Source organism: Corvus brachyrhynchos, unplaced genomic scaffold (genome assembly GCF_000691975.1).
Source record: "Corvus brachyrhynchos isolate BGI_N302 unplaced genomic scaffold, ASM69197v1 scaffold15, whole genome shotgun sequence".
NCBI classification, from domain to species: Eukaryota; Metazoa; Chordata; class Aves; order Passeriformes; family Corvidae; genus Corvus; species Corvus brachyrhynchos.
The window spans coordinates 2,317,779-2,337,702 of record NW_008238349.1 but is presented as its reverse complement, the minus strand read 5'-3'; the positions used below and the strand labels follow the sequence as shown (position 1 = coordinate 2,337,702).

Sequence of the window (19,924 nt, the reverse complement as noted above, 5' to 3'; positions counted from 1 at the left end):
CTCCTTTTCTCTGGAGGGAGATGGAGAGTTGAACTTTGTTTTCCTGGGACTTTGGTTTTTCCCTTCTTCTCTTCTGGACTGTTTCAACATCAGAACACATTGGGAGCATTTTCCACCACGGCCCCGGAGGTGGGCCCACGACCCAGCTCTGAGGAGGAGGAGAGAGAGCAGACCGACAGAAGGACTCTGAAATCTTCCCAGGTTTCTCTCCACAGCGAGAGGTTTCATTATTTAGCATTATTATTCTTTTCCTGTATGTCTGTTAAATAAATAGTTTTTTATCTCTTTCACTTTCCTCCAAGGAAAATTTATTTTTTCCTGAACCTGGTGGGGGAGGGCTGGTTGTAACCTGCCTTCTGTCAGAGGATATTTTCCTCCAAATTTGTCCAAACCAGCACAAACGCACATTCTCCAATAGCACAAAACCATTATAACTGGAACGATTTACAGAGGTATAAAGAAAGGCAATGAATGATGTTCAAGAAGAAAGCACCAAACCCAGCCCCATATATCTTTAACATCCATTTTTCTGTTATTGAACACTTGGCTCTGCATCTCTGAAAGAGCATGGACACATGGTTCCTAGGTTGCAGCCCACCACAGCCCCTGAAACAGGATTTCACACCAGTTTCACCACAGAATCATCACAGAATATTAAGGGGTTGGAGTGGACCTTAAAGATGCTCTAGTCCCAACCCTATATATCTATAAAAAGTCTACTAGAATCACAGAATTACCCAAGCACTGCACTGGAGTATGACAGTGCTTTCTGACCACTGATTTCAGTAATCTACAATGCATTTCCATGCCACCTTTTTGTCCAGTTTTTCTCTTTAACCAGAGCCCCAGCTGTAGCCACCTCTGAAGTCCAGTGGACAAATGCAATGTAGCTGCAACTGTTGAGCATGTAGCACTTTCAGGAGTATATTCAGAAGTCAAACTTAATAGAGTCAGACTTCTGTTTGAAAATCTCAGCTCACAAAGTCATGTTAAACTGCTGGCTCTTAAAAAGCATCATCCCCAGATGGATTTTTCCATACCCCTTGAAGGCCCTGAGGTGACTGAGTGCCTGCGCACCAACTGATCCCCCAAATGTTACTTACCAAAGCCAAGAGGCTGCCCACCAATCCGCACCATCTTCCAAAGTTCACCAGATGCACTTGTAAACAACAAATTATTAGGAAATCTGTAAAAAAAAGGAACACCAAACATAGCAATTAAAACACAGCAGTGTGTCAGATTCTGCCTGTGAGGGATCTGCTTTTCCTGCATCCTTGAGATGTTTGAAGCCAACTATAATGGGGTGGTAGCTTGGGCAAACTGGGAAAACTCAAGGCAGGTGGGGCAGATGCACCTGCCTGACCTTTCAAGTGTCCTACAGCAAATCAGCATCTGCTGCTGGAGGTGGGCACAGGTACCCAGAGAGGCATGGGAAAAAATTTTTAAGCAACAGACTGTGCCCCAGCTTTACAAAAGTTGAGACTGACGGTTTGATTTGAGCTGCATTTGGAAACACCTAGGGATGGAATATGTTTCCATACCTGCTCTCAGGGATGTGAACGGTAACCACTGGTTTTGTGTCTGAGCACCATCAGTGCTTTTTTCCCTACCATCTGGGGAGGTCCCTGGGACCACTGCAGAGATCTTTATTTCTTAGCAGGGGAAAGGAGACTGGAGGCTAAGAGACTTGCCCAACGTCAAGCAGGCAGCCTGTGAGAGAGATGAATTGGCCCCCCAGGTTTCCCACACCCCAGGCTGAAGCTCCAGCCCTCTGGCTCCTCTTGAAGACAGACAAAGGTTTACTCCAATAAGGTCAGAGAAACATTCAAGACGGCAATTTATTAATTTGAAAAACAAGTCGCTGTGGCAGGGAACTTGCCCCCAAGAACCAAACCCAAACTGCACTGTATGTCAAAAGCAAATCTCAGCAGTACAGCACCCTCTCTAGCCTCCAGACCTCAGAGCCTCCTGTGCTGCAGAGCTGCAGGAGCAGAGACACACACACACACAGAGGCTGAAGTTTTCTCACCAGTTGACTCCCTCCTTTGCTAGATGAACAAGTCATGGGTTCCCACTGCACAGGGATGACTCAGGACATTATCATCATAACAAGACTCCGAACCAAGCCCATCCATGTGTAAAAGCAGTGCAAGAGGACTGTATCACTGACATCCCCATCCTGATTTTGGCCTTTAGCAGGAAAACTTCAAACATCTACACCAGGTTTTCCTTTTGGGTTTTGCTCTTAAATGCACAGCTAATGAACAACAGAATAAAAATGCCAAAATCACTTTGCTCCAGTGTTCCTCTTTTGAAAGTGAGATAACTCTACATCACGTTGATCTGTGATTTCACTGAGGGGTTGGACAGACAAGTCCAAAATTTGTCTAAAGAACTAACATGCCAGGTTTTACTCAGGAAAGTATCAGGGTGTACAGGGCCATGACACACATACAAAGACAGTACAAATAACTAACATGGAGGAGTCTAAGCTGCTTCCTGCTCCTTTGTGAACATCCCTTTTTTTCAAGGTCCGGGTTACTCTAAGACCAAAGCTCACCTCTGCTGTGTCTGGACATCCATGACCAGGGAGATGTAACCCTCAATGAGAGAAAAGGAGAAAAATCGAATATGTCCCGAGTCTTCGTTGCCCACCACTGAGTCTTTTACTCTGAGGAAACAGAAGAAAATGACATTAACAGTGGCTAGAAGAGCACAAAATAAAGGTTCTTAAAGCAGATATAGCCAGTGAAACCAGAAACGTTCATACACTGACTTAAGGAAGTGACACTGAGTCCTGCCATACTATACTGATTTTATTTTTTTTTATTTTGCAGGTGGAAGACCATCCAGTCCCCACAATTGACAAAACTCTCCATCTCTGCCTCAAGGTCCCCTCACAAGAGGCTGTGGGCCAGGAGCCACAGGCACCAAGGGGCAGCAATCCAGCCAGCAGTACATGCTCCGGCCCCGTGTGGATATGCAGCACACTGACCACACGGCTACTCTCACCTTCACTCTGAAAATGCTCAGTTTTCCAAAGCCAGCAGATGTCTTTGGGCACCCTCAATCACCTGTTGGCTTCCACCTGTTGGGACAACCCTCTTGAGCCTGTGAAACCTCCCTCCCTCAGTGCAGAGTACTGGAGCAGCACAAGGCCACAGCAGATCCCAGGGCACCCCAGAGAAGCAGTGGGAATCTGTGCCTCCAGACTCTGGGCACACCTCTCCTGGAAGCCCATCTCCCTGCAGGACCTACCCATTGGAGTAAAACATGACATCCATTAGGAGTGTAGCAACAGTGGGAAGGGTATCTGGATCCAGGCTGGTGACGCAGAACATATTACTTGGACTGGAAAGGGGATGAATGACAGGCCTCTGAACTGAAAGAGACACACACACACACACAGACAACTATGAAGCCACATCTGCAGCAGACTCCTGTCTCATCAGCTGTGTTATCCATGCACTGGCAGCAGCCACAGAGAAAGCTGCTGTATTTGTAACACAGTATTTATAAAGCAGTGCCTCATTGCTGAAGCCCTGTTGGCTCTCAGGGAATGAGGGGCCTGTGGACAATCTGCTCCTGTGCTGGTCTCCCTGTGGTATAGGGTGGTATTACCTTGAATACCCTGCCCAGCTCTCTGCTCCTAGGGGCTTTCAGGCCATTGGGTGCATCCACATGAGTGAGGGGCAAGCTAAAGGAAGTGCCAGGAGAAACTGAAAAGTGGAAAAAAATACAGGCTTCCACCATTTAAAAGGCAGGGTTATGGAAGGCATTTCTCCAGCTGTGGTTGTTAGCAGTCCATCCGGTTTTCCCTCATTTCTGGGGACCTATTTTGCCATAATATCTTGAAAAATTAAAAACCAGCTGCCACACTGCAGTTTGTCTAACACATTGCAGCCAGTGGCTGAGAAGCAGCCAGCATTTAGACATGGAACTAGTAAACAGAGCAACACAGCAAACTGCATACCTGTGCATTATCAACATGTGTTTCAGTGTGCCCTTTCTTGATGCTTTTTTTCTTTAAGACTCATTTTTTTAAACTAGGTGATTGTTAGCTCTTGAATGATGAAAGTGAGTGGTATTTCATAATAACTGATCCCTGCTTTGGCTGGTTATGGGCAAAAAATTACACACGTGTCTGTAGGTAAACATACGTATATAAGTTGTTCCTTTTCCTGATTGTACCCTTTGGCTTGATGCTTGTTCCTCTAGCCTGCAAACATCCTAAGGTTCTTTACAGCCCTGGACTCATTGTGGCCTTGATCCTCACTGGCACTGAAGTATGAAAGTTGAAAAACAATCTTCTCTGTGCATCACTGCAATATTTAAAACAAGCTTTTAGAAAAGCCATTTTCCTTTGGAATGTTGAAGCGTGGAAATATGGGCTACAGACAACATTATTTTTGCAACTACAATGAACTATACTTTAACCTTCTGTCCTACAAAAGGCATGTCTCCTCTAGAGAAACTAGCATTAGAAGGCCAAAATTCAGCCAAACTTACCAGCACTGCTCAGAAAGTTAAGAACCTACTCAAATCCTTGGTTGTACTGGGATAGGCTTGTAAGATTATCATCTTATGACAGTATTCATCCAAATGTTGAAGGAAGCTAGGAGGCAGGACTTCCACCCCACCCAGGGACACCAAATCACTGGCAAGCTGAGCCTGTGCTGGTCCTTACCTAGTTTTGGTTTGACAAATCCATTTGTTATCCCAAAGTCATCGGCAGCCACTGTCTCCCCATTCACTACTCTGAGGATGGTGAACTCGGCAGCCAGCGTGTGCATCACGAAGGGTAGGTCTCGCTCACGCACCTGAAGGTGACAACAGGATTATCTGGTGATGGCGTGCACCAGAAATGACAAAACACTGCAGTGGAGGGTACATACTTTCAGTGCACAGCAAAGTGGACACATGACTCCTGCATGAGCCAGCAGATAGTTACCATCTAGGTGTATCTTAAAAGAAGCACACTTGGTGATATCACTGGGAGTATCAGTAGGATTAAGCACCAAAGTGCTTTTACGACTGTAAAAAGAACGTGGAGATTTCTAAGCAGGAGATGCTTCACCTGTTTTTCATCATTCCTTCAACAACTCAGCACTGCCTGTTCTTCAGTCTTGTTTCCTCAGGAAATAAGGCTATGTCTTGTGTGCATGCACACACACGTGTGTGTGAGACAGAAAGACTGCCTGTCTGTACCCAAAACATGGAGCCTCTTGGCCATCACCAGCCAACCTGACAGCAGACACTGTGTTTCTCTAACCTCCAGAAAACCAAAGATGCAGAGCAGGCACACTATGCATCTGCGGGCTCCTGCCTCCATCTCTAAAGCATAAGAGCCACACAGCTCTGCAAGGGATGGATGGTATAACACATATACTAGGATTGCAATGTCTGAGTGATGGTGGGAAGTGCTACCAATATCTCCATTGCAAGGAGACTGTAGTGTGGGCTCAGCACTCTTATTAGACACCAGACAACCCATGACAACAAATGCTTCATCCCATAGCAAAAGCTCCTCCTGTCAGAGGGCCTAACTACAAGGGACAGAGCTCTGGGGAAAGCAGACTGGTACTTCTGCCACTCCCCAGACAACTTGTTCCCAGAATTGCCCAACTGAACTTTCATCTGGTGGCAATAACTCTGCCTGGTTCCCTCACGTCCTCTTACCAGGATGAAGTCCGTCTGATAGGTGGAGAGCATAAACACTGAGATGTTTTGGTCAGCTAGAGGTGCTATGACTGACTTGGCAATTTTGGTCACTCCGATGGGCTGGGAGCTGGAGAAGCCACCTCCACCAGACACCACGTTGAGGGCAAGCCATGTTGCATCGGCCACGCTCAAGTGTTCCGAGGAAGGAAGCTCTGCAGAGATAGAAGCAGAGGACAGAGGTTTGTTTTAGAGGCAGAGAGAGCCAGGTCCACTATCTGCCAGTATGTGCTTAGCACAGACCTCAGCACAAGGAGTGAGATGAGCCCCCTTATCCAGCCAACCTCCTGGGCTTCCCATGCTGCTCCACAGGCTCACACTATGACACACTCATCAATTGCCATGGCAGGATTCATACAGATTGTCAAGGACAACACGGAGAACTGCAGGAGACTCAGCAATTCACTTGGATACCAGTGACCAGCTCTGTTGACCTTCCCAAGTGGAAACAGCCTGTGGTCGTCGTGGTTACAAAAGGAGAGTGCCAGTGTGGGCGGTAACAAACTGTGTATTCCACTTCCCTCTACATCATTCCTGACAAACTGTTAATGATGGGTCGTTTGCAGGAGCTGCCCAGCACACTCCTGCACACCTGACACCTCAGGCTATCAGCTGGGTGTTAAATGAGATAAGGGAGAAGAGGCAAATCCTTCGAGGCAGGGTAGTGTTTCTTCTTCACACCAATGACTCAGCTGTGGTAACTCCCCTCTGGGGAAGTACCAGCACAGTCACACCCATCCTGAAGGGGTCATCTCTGCTACTGGGCCTCAATGGGCACCACCAGAATAGGAGCTGTAACTTCGACCATCAAGAACTCTCAAAAAATATCCTATGACTCACAGTATGACATCATTCCACTGTGAAACTCCCTGCCCTGGGGGAGGTACTGAGCATTCCCACTTGAGGTTTGTGGGCTTGGGACACCAGCATCACCACCACTGGACAGATCCAGAGGATCAGAACTTCCAAAGGACCACTGCTTTTGACTGCAACCATCACTTGACAGGACTGCAATCAGCACCCTGACCAACAGGGTGCCAGGTTGTACTCTTTGTTGCAATCTTCTGTGTATCATTGCATTTATTGTAATCTTTCTATTAAATTATAACTCCAACCTGAAATCGCTCTCAAGGTAATTCTGTGGGGATTCTCCCACTGGTTTACTTTCAAAGCAGCACATTGGTCTTTGATTTAAATCTCTATCATACAATTTCTCCAAACATTTTACTCAAGCTGTTCTGTCCTCTTTTGTTTCCATTTTCCCACTCTAATCTAAACCCAAATTTTGTACTCCTGGACTTGAGATGAGGTTGACAGAGTAGCCTGGGCACTATCACTAGTCTTTGAAGATGCAGAGCAGGCACACTATGCATCTGTGGGCTCCTGCCTCCACCTCAAAACATAAGAGCCACACAGCTCTGCAAGGGATGGATGGTGTAACACATATACTAGGATTGCAAGGTAAGCACATACTAAGATAATGCAAATTACTTTGGAAATGGAAAATACTAAGAATAATTCCATTCCACTTGCTTCTAATCTGTTGTGGTTAAGTAGTTAAAAATCTGCAGCTAACCATTTAATGCAAATTATTAACTGTTTTAAAAAACCCTTAATCTATTGACAGCCCAGAAAACCAGATGCAGACTCTGGAATGAAGGCATACACTGCTCTAGGATTCTCTGGACTTCAGATTTTTGTTTGGCAAATTATAGAAACAAACAGGTCAGATCCAGATCCCAACGAACAAATGCATAATCCCAGCTAAATCTACTTGGTGTAAGGAACCTGATCTCAGATGCAGATCCAGCCAGCAAGGACACAGCAGACATCCTAGGGGAGGCCTATACACTTAGCTCAGAGGTGAGATGCAGCCCAGGAGTCTGAAAGCATAAACCCCAGCATCACTGCTCTTGCAGTCAGCACTCTGGTACTGTAGGCAAGTGCTCACATGTCCCCATGTCCACACACTCTTGGCTCCTCCATGCAGTATCCTTTCTTTCTCCTTCAGCGAGACCTTTGGGAGTTGTTTCTGTACAGCCCCAGACACCGTGTAATAAATTCCTAACCTCACCCTCTCTGAATCCTCAGGCACCACTTCTCTGAGACACTGACAGCACTGAAAACCCAAAATGAACTGAATAACAAACACTATTCATTTTGCTCTCCTCAATAACCTCAATTGTGTATGGCATGAGAACAACCCTGAGCAAACACACTGCAAACAGTGGGGATACTGAGGTTTCTGCTTCTGTATTTTGATGTTTAGCTTCATAAGCCAATGTTTCTTTTTTAATAATCAGAGCTTACTGGAATGAAAACTAGACACCAGGGAGAGGGGGTGAGTTTGTACATTAATCACCAGCATGTTATGTCAGAGAGACCAGTGCAAGTTGCTTGCAGCAAATTATTGCAAAAAAATACCATTTTCTCATCAGCCCTTTGCATCAGAAAAGCACCTCTAAACCCAAGCTTCCTGCATCACCTGGCATGGAGAAGCTAGGGCTCAAAACAACTGCTGCTGAGCTACATATGCTTCAGGGTCCTGTTCTCACCAACTGATCCCACCTGCAGTGGGCACATCCCAGGTGTGCTCAAGTCCACTAATGACTCACTAGTGGCAGTGAGAGCAAAACTCATTTCCCTTTCTATAAACACAGTAGATGACATTTGCGCTTTGTACAGGTGACAAGGACTGCAGTTCATTAAATATCAGTTCAAACACAATTTTGGGCCAGGGATGTGACGGAAGATGCAGTATTTCATGGTGGACAGAGGCATTATCCCGTTTCACTCCAACAGCAGCCGCGCTGGATGAGCTGCCCCAAGAAGACCTCATCAAGCTCTCCTCAGGGGGAAGGCAGGCTGATTTGCTCATAGCACTTGTAATTACTCAGAAGTGTTAATAAATTTTGGGTTTATGTGTTTAACAGGCCCTATGAAGTGTGACAAAGGCCACTCCATTCACTTAAGTAAGCTGCTTCTTATGATTCAATTAACTTGGAAAAATATATAGGAAGTGATTGAAATACCAATTTTGGACACTGTTTCCACTAGGCAACCAGATGGAAAAGTACAGCCCAAATTTTAATGAAACAAACCCAGGCTGAAGGTTCAACAAATTCATCTAAATAGTGTTCAATAAGCCATGTGGGATGGTGCTTTGCCAGGAAGCTGTTGAATGCTGTAAACCCAAAGAGAGCCAAAACCACCAGTTGTAACATTAGTGACTCAGCGAGGCAGAATAAGGTAATAAATAAAGAGCAAAATGAGGAATTGCCCATGTTTCAGTACCAACTCACCACTGACACCACTTTCCCCACAGGAGAACAGAGCTCCAGGCCCCCACAGCTTCAGCATTGTCACATGCCTTGTCCTCCCACCGGACAGAAATTTCTCTGCTAGGCTCTCAAGATTCTCTTGCAACTGGTTTATCAGAGTGCAGTCACTCCCACTTCTGATCATGGAGGATATCTCAACTCTAGCTGAGAAAGACTCCAAAAGGTCAGAGATGTGGGCTTAGTTTACTATAATCAGGGTTTTCATTTTGACCTTTCATTGGGATGAAGCCCTAAGATTTTTCTGGTTTTGCTGTGTAAGGCTTTGCAGAGCTGGTAGCAGAAGGCACCAGCTGCCTGCAGGCTCTGTAACCATCATTTGCTGCCCAACATGACAACTACCACAGTCTGGAAAAGCAGGCTTCCAGACTCAAGCTGTCATTCCATCCATGGTCTCTGGCATCGAACACCACAGTCTCAACAAGATGTGATCATTGTGATAGTCCAGGATGATTTGCTCTGGCAATGCAGTGCTGGGTACCAAGTGCTGGTGGGCTCCACAAACTGTGGGGCTGCTCTCCATTGGCACAGGTATCAAACTAATGCCAGTCCCTGTGCAAACCAAACCCAGCCAACATGTCAAATAACACTTAGGGCGTAACTGCTTATTCACAGCACAGGTGACTTACAAGGTATGGAGTCTGTCCACAGCCTCACTGGCCCATTTGGCAGCCCCAGCTGAAGTAGAGCAGCCTCCCTAACACATGTCAGCCTGGGATGTGAGGTAGTGAGTATCATATCGGCCATGATTGGCTCCTGAGCTCCAATAATCAATACCATTGCCAAGGAGGACAAACATTGGCTGAAACCCAAATACGATTGAATTGCTGCCGCTGTAAGTACTGTGAGCTGGTGCTCCATGTGACACTCCTAAACTATCCTTGCTGGGATGATGACAACATTCCAGCTCAAGGGTCTCTGCAAGCAGCCAAGGAAGTCACAGAAAGCAGGGAAGGAAGATCTCCTGGTTTACAACCCTGACCAAAGAGTCAGTCTGACAGTACCAGTCTGCACAACATTAGGAAAACAACATTTTTTCTGTCTACATTTTCTACCCTGAAGACCCCTCAGTTTCAAACACCCTGCATAGCAGGAGGCACAGCACTGGGAGAGAGCCCCACCTCTCCAAAAGGACACTGGAAAACGTGCAAAATGCTCTGAGAAAGGGCAACACCACCAGAACTTTTTTCCCCTTTCTGTACCTAGTTTAAATGGGTTCACACTTCTCATGAAAAAGTTATAGTTAAGGGGGAAATAACTGGAAAATGCACAGTTCCACAACAGAAATGCATTTCACCTAGCCACACTGATAGCTGGATGAATCCTGTTCAATGCGCTGCTAACTAACTCCCTTCCTCCACAAAGACACCTTGTGAGCTGTTTTCTGTGGACTCTTCCAACTTTATGGCAATCAGATACCCACTTCAGGACACCTCTCAGCTTCCAAGTGAAACTGTAGATAAATGATGGATTTATCATAGTGCTTGGAGAGAAATGAAGACCCTCAAGCTGGTTTGTTCCTTCGGTGTGGTATGTTAGATCATCTCCTAAGCACTCATCTTCACCCAGCACACAAATTTTTACATTATAGCAGAGTGCTCTGAGTGATGTGCTACTCCCCAGTTTGTTCTGGTGCTCTGAATGAACCAATTGCTCATTTGATTCATCATCATTATGAGGCTTACATTTGTACCCACAGTTAACTCCGAATATTGAAAAATAATGAAAATAAAAAATATTGTGGATTTTCTGACCAGGCTTCTGGCTTTAGAAACCTTACACTGTTTTAATTTCAGCTTTTATAGTTTCCTTCTGCAAAAATGGCAGCTAGACTCTGGCTTGCATTTAAAAGATAGAGGAAGAGGCTCCTGCAATAACAGGACTCCAATGGTAAGTCATTAAAAATAAAAGTGCTGCCAACTGCAGAAGTCACGATAAATTGGGAGAGCTGTCACCCACTGCTGCCAAGTGGCAACACAGTTTATGTGTATATGTGTATTTAATAGGATCTTCATGTTTATTAAAGGTTCTCTTCCCACTCCCCAGTCGAAGCTTTTCATTGCTCTGCAGTTTTAAAATCCCATCTTAAAACGAAGCAAGGGATTATCCAAGGTTGTAAAGCCTGATCCAAAGCCTAGGCATCTTTCTGACTTCTCTGTCAGCCTCACCACACTGGAGGGCCTGGAGAGGCCACTGGGTGTGGCAGGTGGCAGCTGCTGGGTGAGTGTGCCGTGCCCCAACCACCAGCAGGGAGCTAAGATGCCCAGAGCCCACTGCCAACACCCAACTGGTGTAGTTTCCCTGACATCTGCATAAAACACACGTGTTTGACCTGGATATCTCTGCTCAGGAAACATTTTAGGAAACTTTTATTCTTGCAGGCACTGTGGAAACTGGCTACATGAGCTCAAAATCTTGAAGGGAGAGTGGGTGGAAGGTAACACCTGAATCTCGTTTCTTTTGAGAAATCAGGCGAAGTGAACATTCCTTTAATGTTGGGAAATTGAGTACTCTTGCTTCTCACTTCCAGAAAGCTGTGTGAAAGGGGTTAAAGCAGGATAAAGATATTTATTTATCAGTTTCAATAGTGTGCTAAAATCCAGAAAGAGCTCTAAAGTTGGTCCAATGGCCCAATGTCCAGCTTTGTGTGTTCTGGTCCTTGCTACTCTGGAAGCACAGAAGTTTTTCCTGCAGAATGCCACATTCCTTGCTTTTACAGGCCATCTAGTGCAACCTTCCTGCAATGGGTAGGGATGTCTTCAACTAGAGCAGTTTGCTCCAAGTCCTGTCCAACCCAACTCTGAATGTGTCCAGGGACGGGGCATCCACCACCTCTCTGGGCAACCAGAGATGCTGTGCCAGAGGCAGGAACAGAAGTCAGCCCTGCAAACATGACTTGTGACATGAGGAGTGCAGTGCCTCCAGCACTGCCTCTCTGCCTGCAGCGCCTTTGGGCTCAGGCTCACACACATGAGCCGGCAGTGAGACATCCAGTGCATGGCAGGGATTTTTAAACCTCCACATGTCCATTAGATACCGAGTGCTATCAGCAAATATGACAGCAGGTTTCTCCAGGATCACAGCGACAGGGACAGAAGACAAGGGAATCCTCTAAGCCCTTTACTGGAGGGAAAGACAAACACATTCATCCCACCTTTATTTTATAAAAATTAGTAGACTCAAACTTTAATTTATGTGTCTTTTATTGCTCTTTGTGCATCTCAGATTTCCTCTGGATGCACCTGGGCATCTGCCTGGGCACCTCTGTAGGACTGGATCCACAGGCAGGGAACCTTGCCACCTCTAACTTTGTGCTTCTGTGCTTCTGACACTTTCTCCTAACAGAGCATGCAAAACTGAGAGGTTTTTTTTATTCCAAATACCCTTAACATGGAAGCTGTGAAACTTGTCATCTCATTTCCTATTTAGGTATTATCCTACTCACACAACTGTCAAAAGAACATAGTTAAGTTCATAAAATCACGCACTCTGTAGTGAGGAAGTAACAGCTTGACATTTTATATATATCTGGCCTCAATGTTTCTGTGCCTCAGTTTCCTACCCATAAAGTGGATACAAACCACCTATTTCTTCTAAATCTTGCTCTCAAGAACCAGCTGACCTGTTCAGCGAATGTTTATATACATCTCACAACTGAAGCATTTCACAGCTAACTCAAAGCAGCATAGAAAATTCCTGCACAAAGACTTGAATTTCTAAAAACAGGTTAGAATGGAAGGGACTGGGAAGTTTTGTTCTGGCCTCTTTGAGCATCTTTGCTTTGACTCTAAGGGAGGAAGCTGTTTGTGCTAGTGCTATTCCAGGGATAATTAGGTAGGTTTGAAAAGCAAAGGTCTCTTAATTTCCACTATCAAGAACATAAAAGGCAAACAGACAAACAGACAGAGGAAAAGAAAGAAAATGAAAACCAGAAGTAAGCAAACAAGAACACACTCTAGGGAAAAGCAAGCACCCTGAGTCTGTCAAAGTCCCTCTCCCTGAGCTCTGAGCAGCTGTCTCAGAGCATCCGGAACAGACCAGCTCTCCCCAGACCCACGCCTCCTAGGAGCATTCCCAAAGCAACTTCAAGCAGTGCATCTTCCCTCACTTCTTGCATGACATTTATTTGTACTAGTCCTTGTCTCCTGTTACAGATTTTCTTTCAATTTATGGAGTAATTAACACTAAAGGCTATTTATGGATTTACACTGTAGGATGGGTGAATGTACTCAGTGCAATTTTCTCATGTTGTCCTGACAATTCAATTCAAGCTCCACCTGGTACAATAACCATTTTGAATTTTCAACTATTCATGTGAATAGGACATATTACGTACACAGGGAATTACACATGTGGCTCTGGGTCCTATGTCCATTTAATGGAAACCACTGTTATTAATCACACAGAAGGGAGTCCTCTAAGCCCTTTACTAGAGGGAAATCATAAACACATTAATCCCACCTTTATTTTATAAAAATTAGTAGACTCAAAAATCTGCTTCAAAGAGCACTTGAGGTCAATTGGGGCATTTTTTCAAGCCCTGTTCTCAAAGAGAGAGAAATGACTGCTAACACATCAAGGGATTTAACACTGGGTATTTACAGCCACCTCAGAAGCTACAGCAGACACTATATAATCTCAGCCATCTTCATTGAAGCTTCACTGTCCGTGTAAACAGTTTGCAGGGGCAAGTGAATATTCTGAAACAGATGGAAACGTTTTATGTAAAGTACCTACTTTTCCTCAACTATCCCATTCACTATGCCCCAGACCACAACTATTTCTGCAGGCACTATGATCCAGCAGCTCCCAAGCAAGGCCTTTATAAAAAAATTTAGGGAAGGGAGACTACACTGCTGTAAAGCTTCTCCACTGTTATACATCTGCCCATGTACCTGCATGAGATAGGAAAGTCTGACAGGAAAGCACTGGATTTGTCATGTTCAAAGATGGAGAAATCTGTATTTTTACCACTAATGGTACAATTACAAAGACATCCCAGGCACAACATCCATGCCCTGGGATAATGGAGGAGGACAGCATGGTGTTGCTGCCTGTTCCGAGCTTCCCTTCCCCCTCCCCAAGACAAGCCAGGCCTTGCCTCTGCCATGTGTTCTGAACTCCTTTGTTCCAAGCGCGGGCAAAACCGAATGTAACTCAAACTCTCCAGCAGTGTCTGACTGGCCGCTCACCCCGGGTCCGCCCCCAGTCCGCCCCTTTCCCGTTTCCGAATAAAAGAAGGGCCCAAGAGGGGGCCCGCCCTATTTTGGCTTTGCAATCCTTCTGCGAACATCTGTGTATTCTGTTTCTGTTTGAAAGCTTCTAATTGCGGGAATTAGGCAAGCTGAAGACTATATTTCTCCCTCTTTGCTTCTACCACAGTATGGTGTTGGTTCTCTTTACCTATCTAGGAACACAGGCACCACTTTCTCAGTAGATGCTAAAGGCATCCTCACCTCTGCTGGCATGGACACGCAGCCTTCGTAGATTTTGAGGAATGAGATGAGGCAGATCCTGAGGTGTGGCACTGTCCTAGAAAGTTTAGTAGCTAGTCTGCTAAAAGCAGCACAAGTGGGAATGTATTTATGCTAGTTCCAGAGCTGGCGAAGGAGCGTGTGCTAATTAATTTTTTTTTTTTGCTCAGCATGTCCTCAACTGTATTTGTACAGAGCAGAGATGACGCCATGTGGCTGACTGATCTATTTACACGTCTGGAGTCCCCTGCTCATCCCCATCCCTGTTTCCCAGTTAAGGGTGCAGACAGGAATTTGGGCTAGTTCCAGCAATCCAAGACACCTGGCACACCACTGGGATTGGAAAAACCAGTGACTTTTACCTAATAGAAGCTGTTCAGGATCTCTCTACTGCACGAATACAGGCAAGCAGAAGAAACTGAAAAGCCCATTTCTGGAGAAGAGCTAAAATAAAGTGAATATTATTGTTGAAGCCTGTTGTGAATGCAAAAAGCAGCAAAAGCCAGATTAATACTCTCTGCTGCTCTTGCTGACCGTAAGAAGCAGAGGCAAGAAATGTGCTGCATTCATAAATGCACAATTTCTGTGCAGCCTTTCTCTCCTTCCTCCAGACTTTTTTATACTCCTTGCCCAGCTGGCTTCTGGCTTTGATGTTTAAGTAGAGCTGCAGGCTGTTTCACACATGCCTTGTTTCTGCCAGACAGACAATCCACGTGCAGGAATGTTGGGGCAGTGGCAATGGCTGCAAATGGATGCTGTGAGTCCATCACAGTGGTCTGGCCCCACAAGATATGACTTACATGTCTTGAGTGTCAGTAGCTTGTGAGGTGAGACCTTGAGCATATCACATCCTCTCCCATAACTGTGCTTCCCTTTCACATTAAATATTTGGTTGCCAAAGTCCTTCTCTCTTGCACTAAATAAGTATGTGAAATACTGGCATCACAGAGCATTGTGGCTCCTGGGTGTTACAGTAATACACCAAATAATACAGTAATAGCACCAAAATTAAGCTCAGGAGGTGTGATCTGGCCAGCTACCCTTGTGCACTTAAAGGAAGGAGCTCTGCTTTACTTGTGTGCTGGTATTTCCATTTCACACTGTTTTCCCTAAGCCTCCTGTGTCTGCAGCAGGGTGGCACCTCAGAACCATCCCCAGCAGTGCCTGTGACAGTGAGCTGAGGGGTGTCCACACCTCTCCTATCCCTCTGAAGCAGGAAAACCAGCAATGGCTGCAGAAATCTAAGCAGCTGCTTTTTTCTCCATTAGGTTCCAACCTAAACCCAAAAAAAGTGACTCCTTGGTCTTCATCTGGACAGCAGCCAGATTAAAGAAAAGCCAGATATTCCCAAGGGGAAAAGAATGTGTTTGAAATGCAAGTTTCCCTTGAAGGAGAGAGATATTCAACCATATGAAACACAATGTATTTCCTTTAAAATCAGCATATATTCCTCCAAACCTCAGCTTCCCCACCTTCAAGCAAAGAATTAGCATCCCAGTGTTGACTCAACAAAGAGCTGAGTTCAACAACCACCAAGTGCTGCACTATTATAGGCAGAGGCCAGAAACACCACCAAGAGTTTCTGCCTGTCCTGCACTAACCCCATACCCAAGCAGTGGCATGCTCTTCTGCACATTTACCAGACCTGCTGCAGCTGAAGCTGCTTCATCAGAGGCACCCAGTACAAATCTCTGAAGACCCACAAGAACTGATGTGCCTTCCTTTCCTTTCCCTTTCCCTTTCCCTTTCCCTTTCCCTTTCCCTTTCCCTTTCCCTTTCCCTTTCCAGTATTTAGTATCCGATGAGTGTATGCGTATCGGTTTTGCAAGGATTTTGCTGCTATAATTTTCTCCTGGCCTTGTGGAAGCCTTCCAGACTCTCTGTGGTCCTTCACCTGGGACTGATATGAAGGTTGTGGCAAGCAGAAAAGTCAGGTGAAGCTGTGTCCTGGGTGGGTACACAAGACTGCTGTTCCTGGAAGTGCTGCTGCAGTCCTGTGTTCCGCCACAGTGAGAGTCCTGTGTACATCCTAGGTCATGTCCAGAACCACGGGCAGACCTCAGGCAGGGAAATGAATAAGAAATGTCATTTTTAACATTCATTAACTTTACATGAAAACATCAAGATCTCCAACTTTTGAAGCTGTTTTGCTTAAATGCCTGCCTGCCCTTGTTCCAGTTAAAGGATGTGGAGAAGAAGACTTCCCTCCTGGAGATGTTCTTGGATACACAACACTCACCACACCGAGTCAGACCAGAGGCAGTTCCAATAGTGTCCAGTAACAGCTATCCATTACAGGTCCATTTCTGGGGTATTCCCATCTTGCTCTGAGACTACAGAATGGATCCATAGCACCACTCAAATAATTACATCAGTTTAAAAGGGACTTTCAGGACAGTGCAGACATATTTGCACATCTGTGGACAAATCTGAGAGAAATCTGGGCTGGCTACCCAACCCATCACCACCACAAGAATTACTCCTTTTGTCTTCTTGTCATCTGAGCCCATCATCATAAAAAACCAGGACCCTTCCCAGATGCCATCTGTGCAGGCCAGCTGAGCTCTGATGTGTTCCCATCCCCTGACAGTGCCAAGCATACAGGTGACATGGGGTGATGCTGGGAAAAGGATTCACAGCAGCTCAGTTTCCAAATGGTGAGATGTCTTTCCACTTCCCTTTTCCTACTCTATCTGTGAATTTGTGGATGGACAGAGGGGATATTCAGTACTGTGACTGAACTGGGAAAATCTTTCCTTGGCTGGGAGGTGCCAAATTATTCCAGAGGTGTCATCAATCTGCCATTTCTGAAAAGCCAAGTATACAACTGTAAGGGCTGCACACACTAACTCAGGCAGATCCTCCTCTTCTACAGATGAAGTCCTTAACGCAATGGCTGAGTTACTCCAGCCAGCACCCCTTCAAAGGCATGGTGTGAGAGATGTTACTGGGAGTGAACCTTCCCCTCCTGCCAAAGCATCAGCTCTGTGAGACAGACAGGATCTACCAGCCAGCCTGGAAAGAGGCAAGGACTGCAAATAATGCCACTGACTCCCTCTCCCCTCCAACCCCTCTGCCTGGTTACATGCCACCTTAAAGCTGTCCCTTCTGACTCAGCCTGCAGCATTTCATCCAAAGGGGTCTGAGGCACAGGCAACTTATCTGACTCTGTGAACAGGCTGCTTTTCTGGAGGGAGATAGGTGTTATGTTTTTCAAAATCTACTTGTAATTCAGGGGTAGACAACTGCTACTCATTTCTACTTACATGCACACACCACCTGCAGACAAGACTGCCTCCAGAAATGGGATTGCACAGCTCATCCCGCCCCTGCCCCAAAGGGCTGCATGCAGGGTGCAGCCTTGCCAGCACGGGAGGGGGTGCTCCCTTTGGCCCTGTCCTGCTCTGCACCAGTGCTGCCACACCAGCCTTACCCTGGGCAAGAAAAACAACCACTGATTTTATTTAAAAATATGAAAGCAAGTCTTCCAGGTAAACCGAACCAGTGCATACAAGCTGGAGAGAGAAATGAATGCAGATGAGTTTATTTTTTACCTCACCTCCTCCCACCAGCACAGGGAGTTGGTAACATTACATCATCGCACACCCCCGCCCCTCGGATCAAACCCTGCAAAGACACAGCTTCTGCTGAGGCTGCTAGAAGCAATGGCCATAGGAAAATTAACTCTCTGCTGTACAGGATGCACTTCCCAGCGGCCAGTAGTGACCCAGTGCTGGATTTCGTGGTCAGCTGTTTTGTGATCGGGGATGTCTGAATCCTCAGAGATGTGAAACCCCAGCAACCTCTGCCTCCAAGTATTTATCTAGCAGAACAAGTATTTTTATAACTGGACAAAGAGTCTGAGTTGCTCCCTGTCTGTCCCAAATGCAGGACTAAAGATGGGCAATAAAGCCACCTGATATACCTCAAGGACTAGGCTGACAGTTTTGATAGAGGGACACAAAATGACGGAGCAGGATTATCAATTTCCACCCACAGACTTCAATTACACAGAATTGGGTACTGTTAGTGTCAATTTTCCTCAAGCCCCACGTGGCCTTACAGAGCAGCCACTGGCTGAGCCAGAGGCACAGGCATCCTGTGGAGAGCAACACAAAAGCTTTTCTTTGCAGGAAATTAAAAAAACAAGGAAACAAACATCAGCACTTGCACAAGCCCCAGACTGGCTCAGATGGAAAATTACCTTGAGACTGTTTGTGTTCCAGATCAATGGATCAGCCGCAGTGCGGGGCAATTAGCACTTTGAAATTATTCAGCAAGCTGAGGGGTGGGAATTTTAAGGGAGATGGTGAGGGAAGGGTGAGAACAAGTAGGAATAACAATAAATCTTTCTGGATAGAAAAGTCAATGCTTGGCGCTGGCTGAGCCCAAGATACAGTGTGAATGTGGCTGTTGGATACTTTTTCAACCAGGCAAATGGGGGACAGAGGGAGGTGGAGGGGCTGAGACTGCATCCTGGGAATGGATATATGGCCTGAACATGGAAAGCAGAGCACACATTTTCTTTTCAGCAGGTATCTCCCTAGTTATACTATCAGCCTATTTTCTGCTGTACCCAGCACTCCAAGCAAGGCAAAAATACTCTGTAAGCCGATCCTCCCTGTGAGAGGTGGGAGGGCACAAGGTGCAAACTGGCCACTCAACACTTCAGGCAGGCATCAGCTTGGTTAGGGCTGCGTCCAGGTCTGTGACCAGGCTCAGGACCAGCTCCCTTCAGAGGAGTGAGCATCCTCACAGGGGCTGGGTGGCTGTCTCCAACCATGGTCTTCAGCAGCACGCACACCTTTGTCATTTGGGATGTTATGAAGATACTGGTCTGCTTATTCCTATCAGGAACAGGAAGATCTCATTGTTTCCTATGTGCTGACATAGCACTCACATACATGCAGCATGCTTTACTGTTGCTCTCAGAGAAGGAGGGAGGGAGGGAAGCAGGGATGACGGTGGCTGGCTCCAGTGTAACCTCTTTCACAGCCCTTCTTTACACAAATCACATCTCCAAACATCCAGGAGAAATGAGACATTGCTCAGATGGGCCGTTTTCCCCAACCACAGGAGTAAACAGGAATGCTCTTCTCTTCCCATGACCTGGAGAAGCACATGTGGCTTTTGCTATGGGATATGGGGACTTTCTCCGCTGCTCCTGAACGTGAACCCATGAAAGAGTCAGACATCAGAGACACAGCTAGGATTAAAGCAACTACATGAGAAAACCCTGCTCCTTTCCAAAAGGTCTCCATGTTTCTATTATTAATCCAGGAAGAAAAGAAAACCATCTTTACCCAGTTTCCTATTATTCTATATTCTATTTTCTGTTATTATTATTATGTCTGCATCTAATCTGAGGCCAAGGCAAGCTACTGCAAAACTCTT

The 19,924-nt window shown here is 45.9% G+C and overlaps 1 protein-coding gene across 7 annotated transcripts in view; it reads right to left on the bottom strand.

Moving 5' to 3' along the window:
* GATSL2 (GATS protein like 2) overlaps positions 1-19,924 on the bottom strand; it is a 139,151-nt gene that overhangs the window by 8,240 nt on the left and 110,987 nt on the right. For all 7 annotated transcript variants that reach the window (XM_008634495.2, XM_017735292.1, XM_017735295.1 and 4 more), the window contains 5 exons: positions 5,680-5,873; positions 4,688-4,820; positions 3,259-3,382; positions 2,561-2,671; positions 1,104-1,186 (listed from right to left, as the gene is read on the bottom strand). In XM_008634495.2, coding sequence (XP_008632717.1) covers positions 1,104-1,186; positions 2,561-2,671; positions 3,259-3,382; positions 4,688-4,820; positions 5,680-5,873 — 645 coding nt within the window. The remainder of the gene's footprint in view (positions 1-1,103; positions 1,187-2,560; positions 2,672-3,258; positions 3,383-4,687; positions 4,821-5,679; positions 5,874-19,924) is intronic.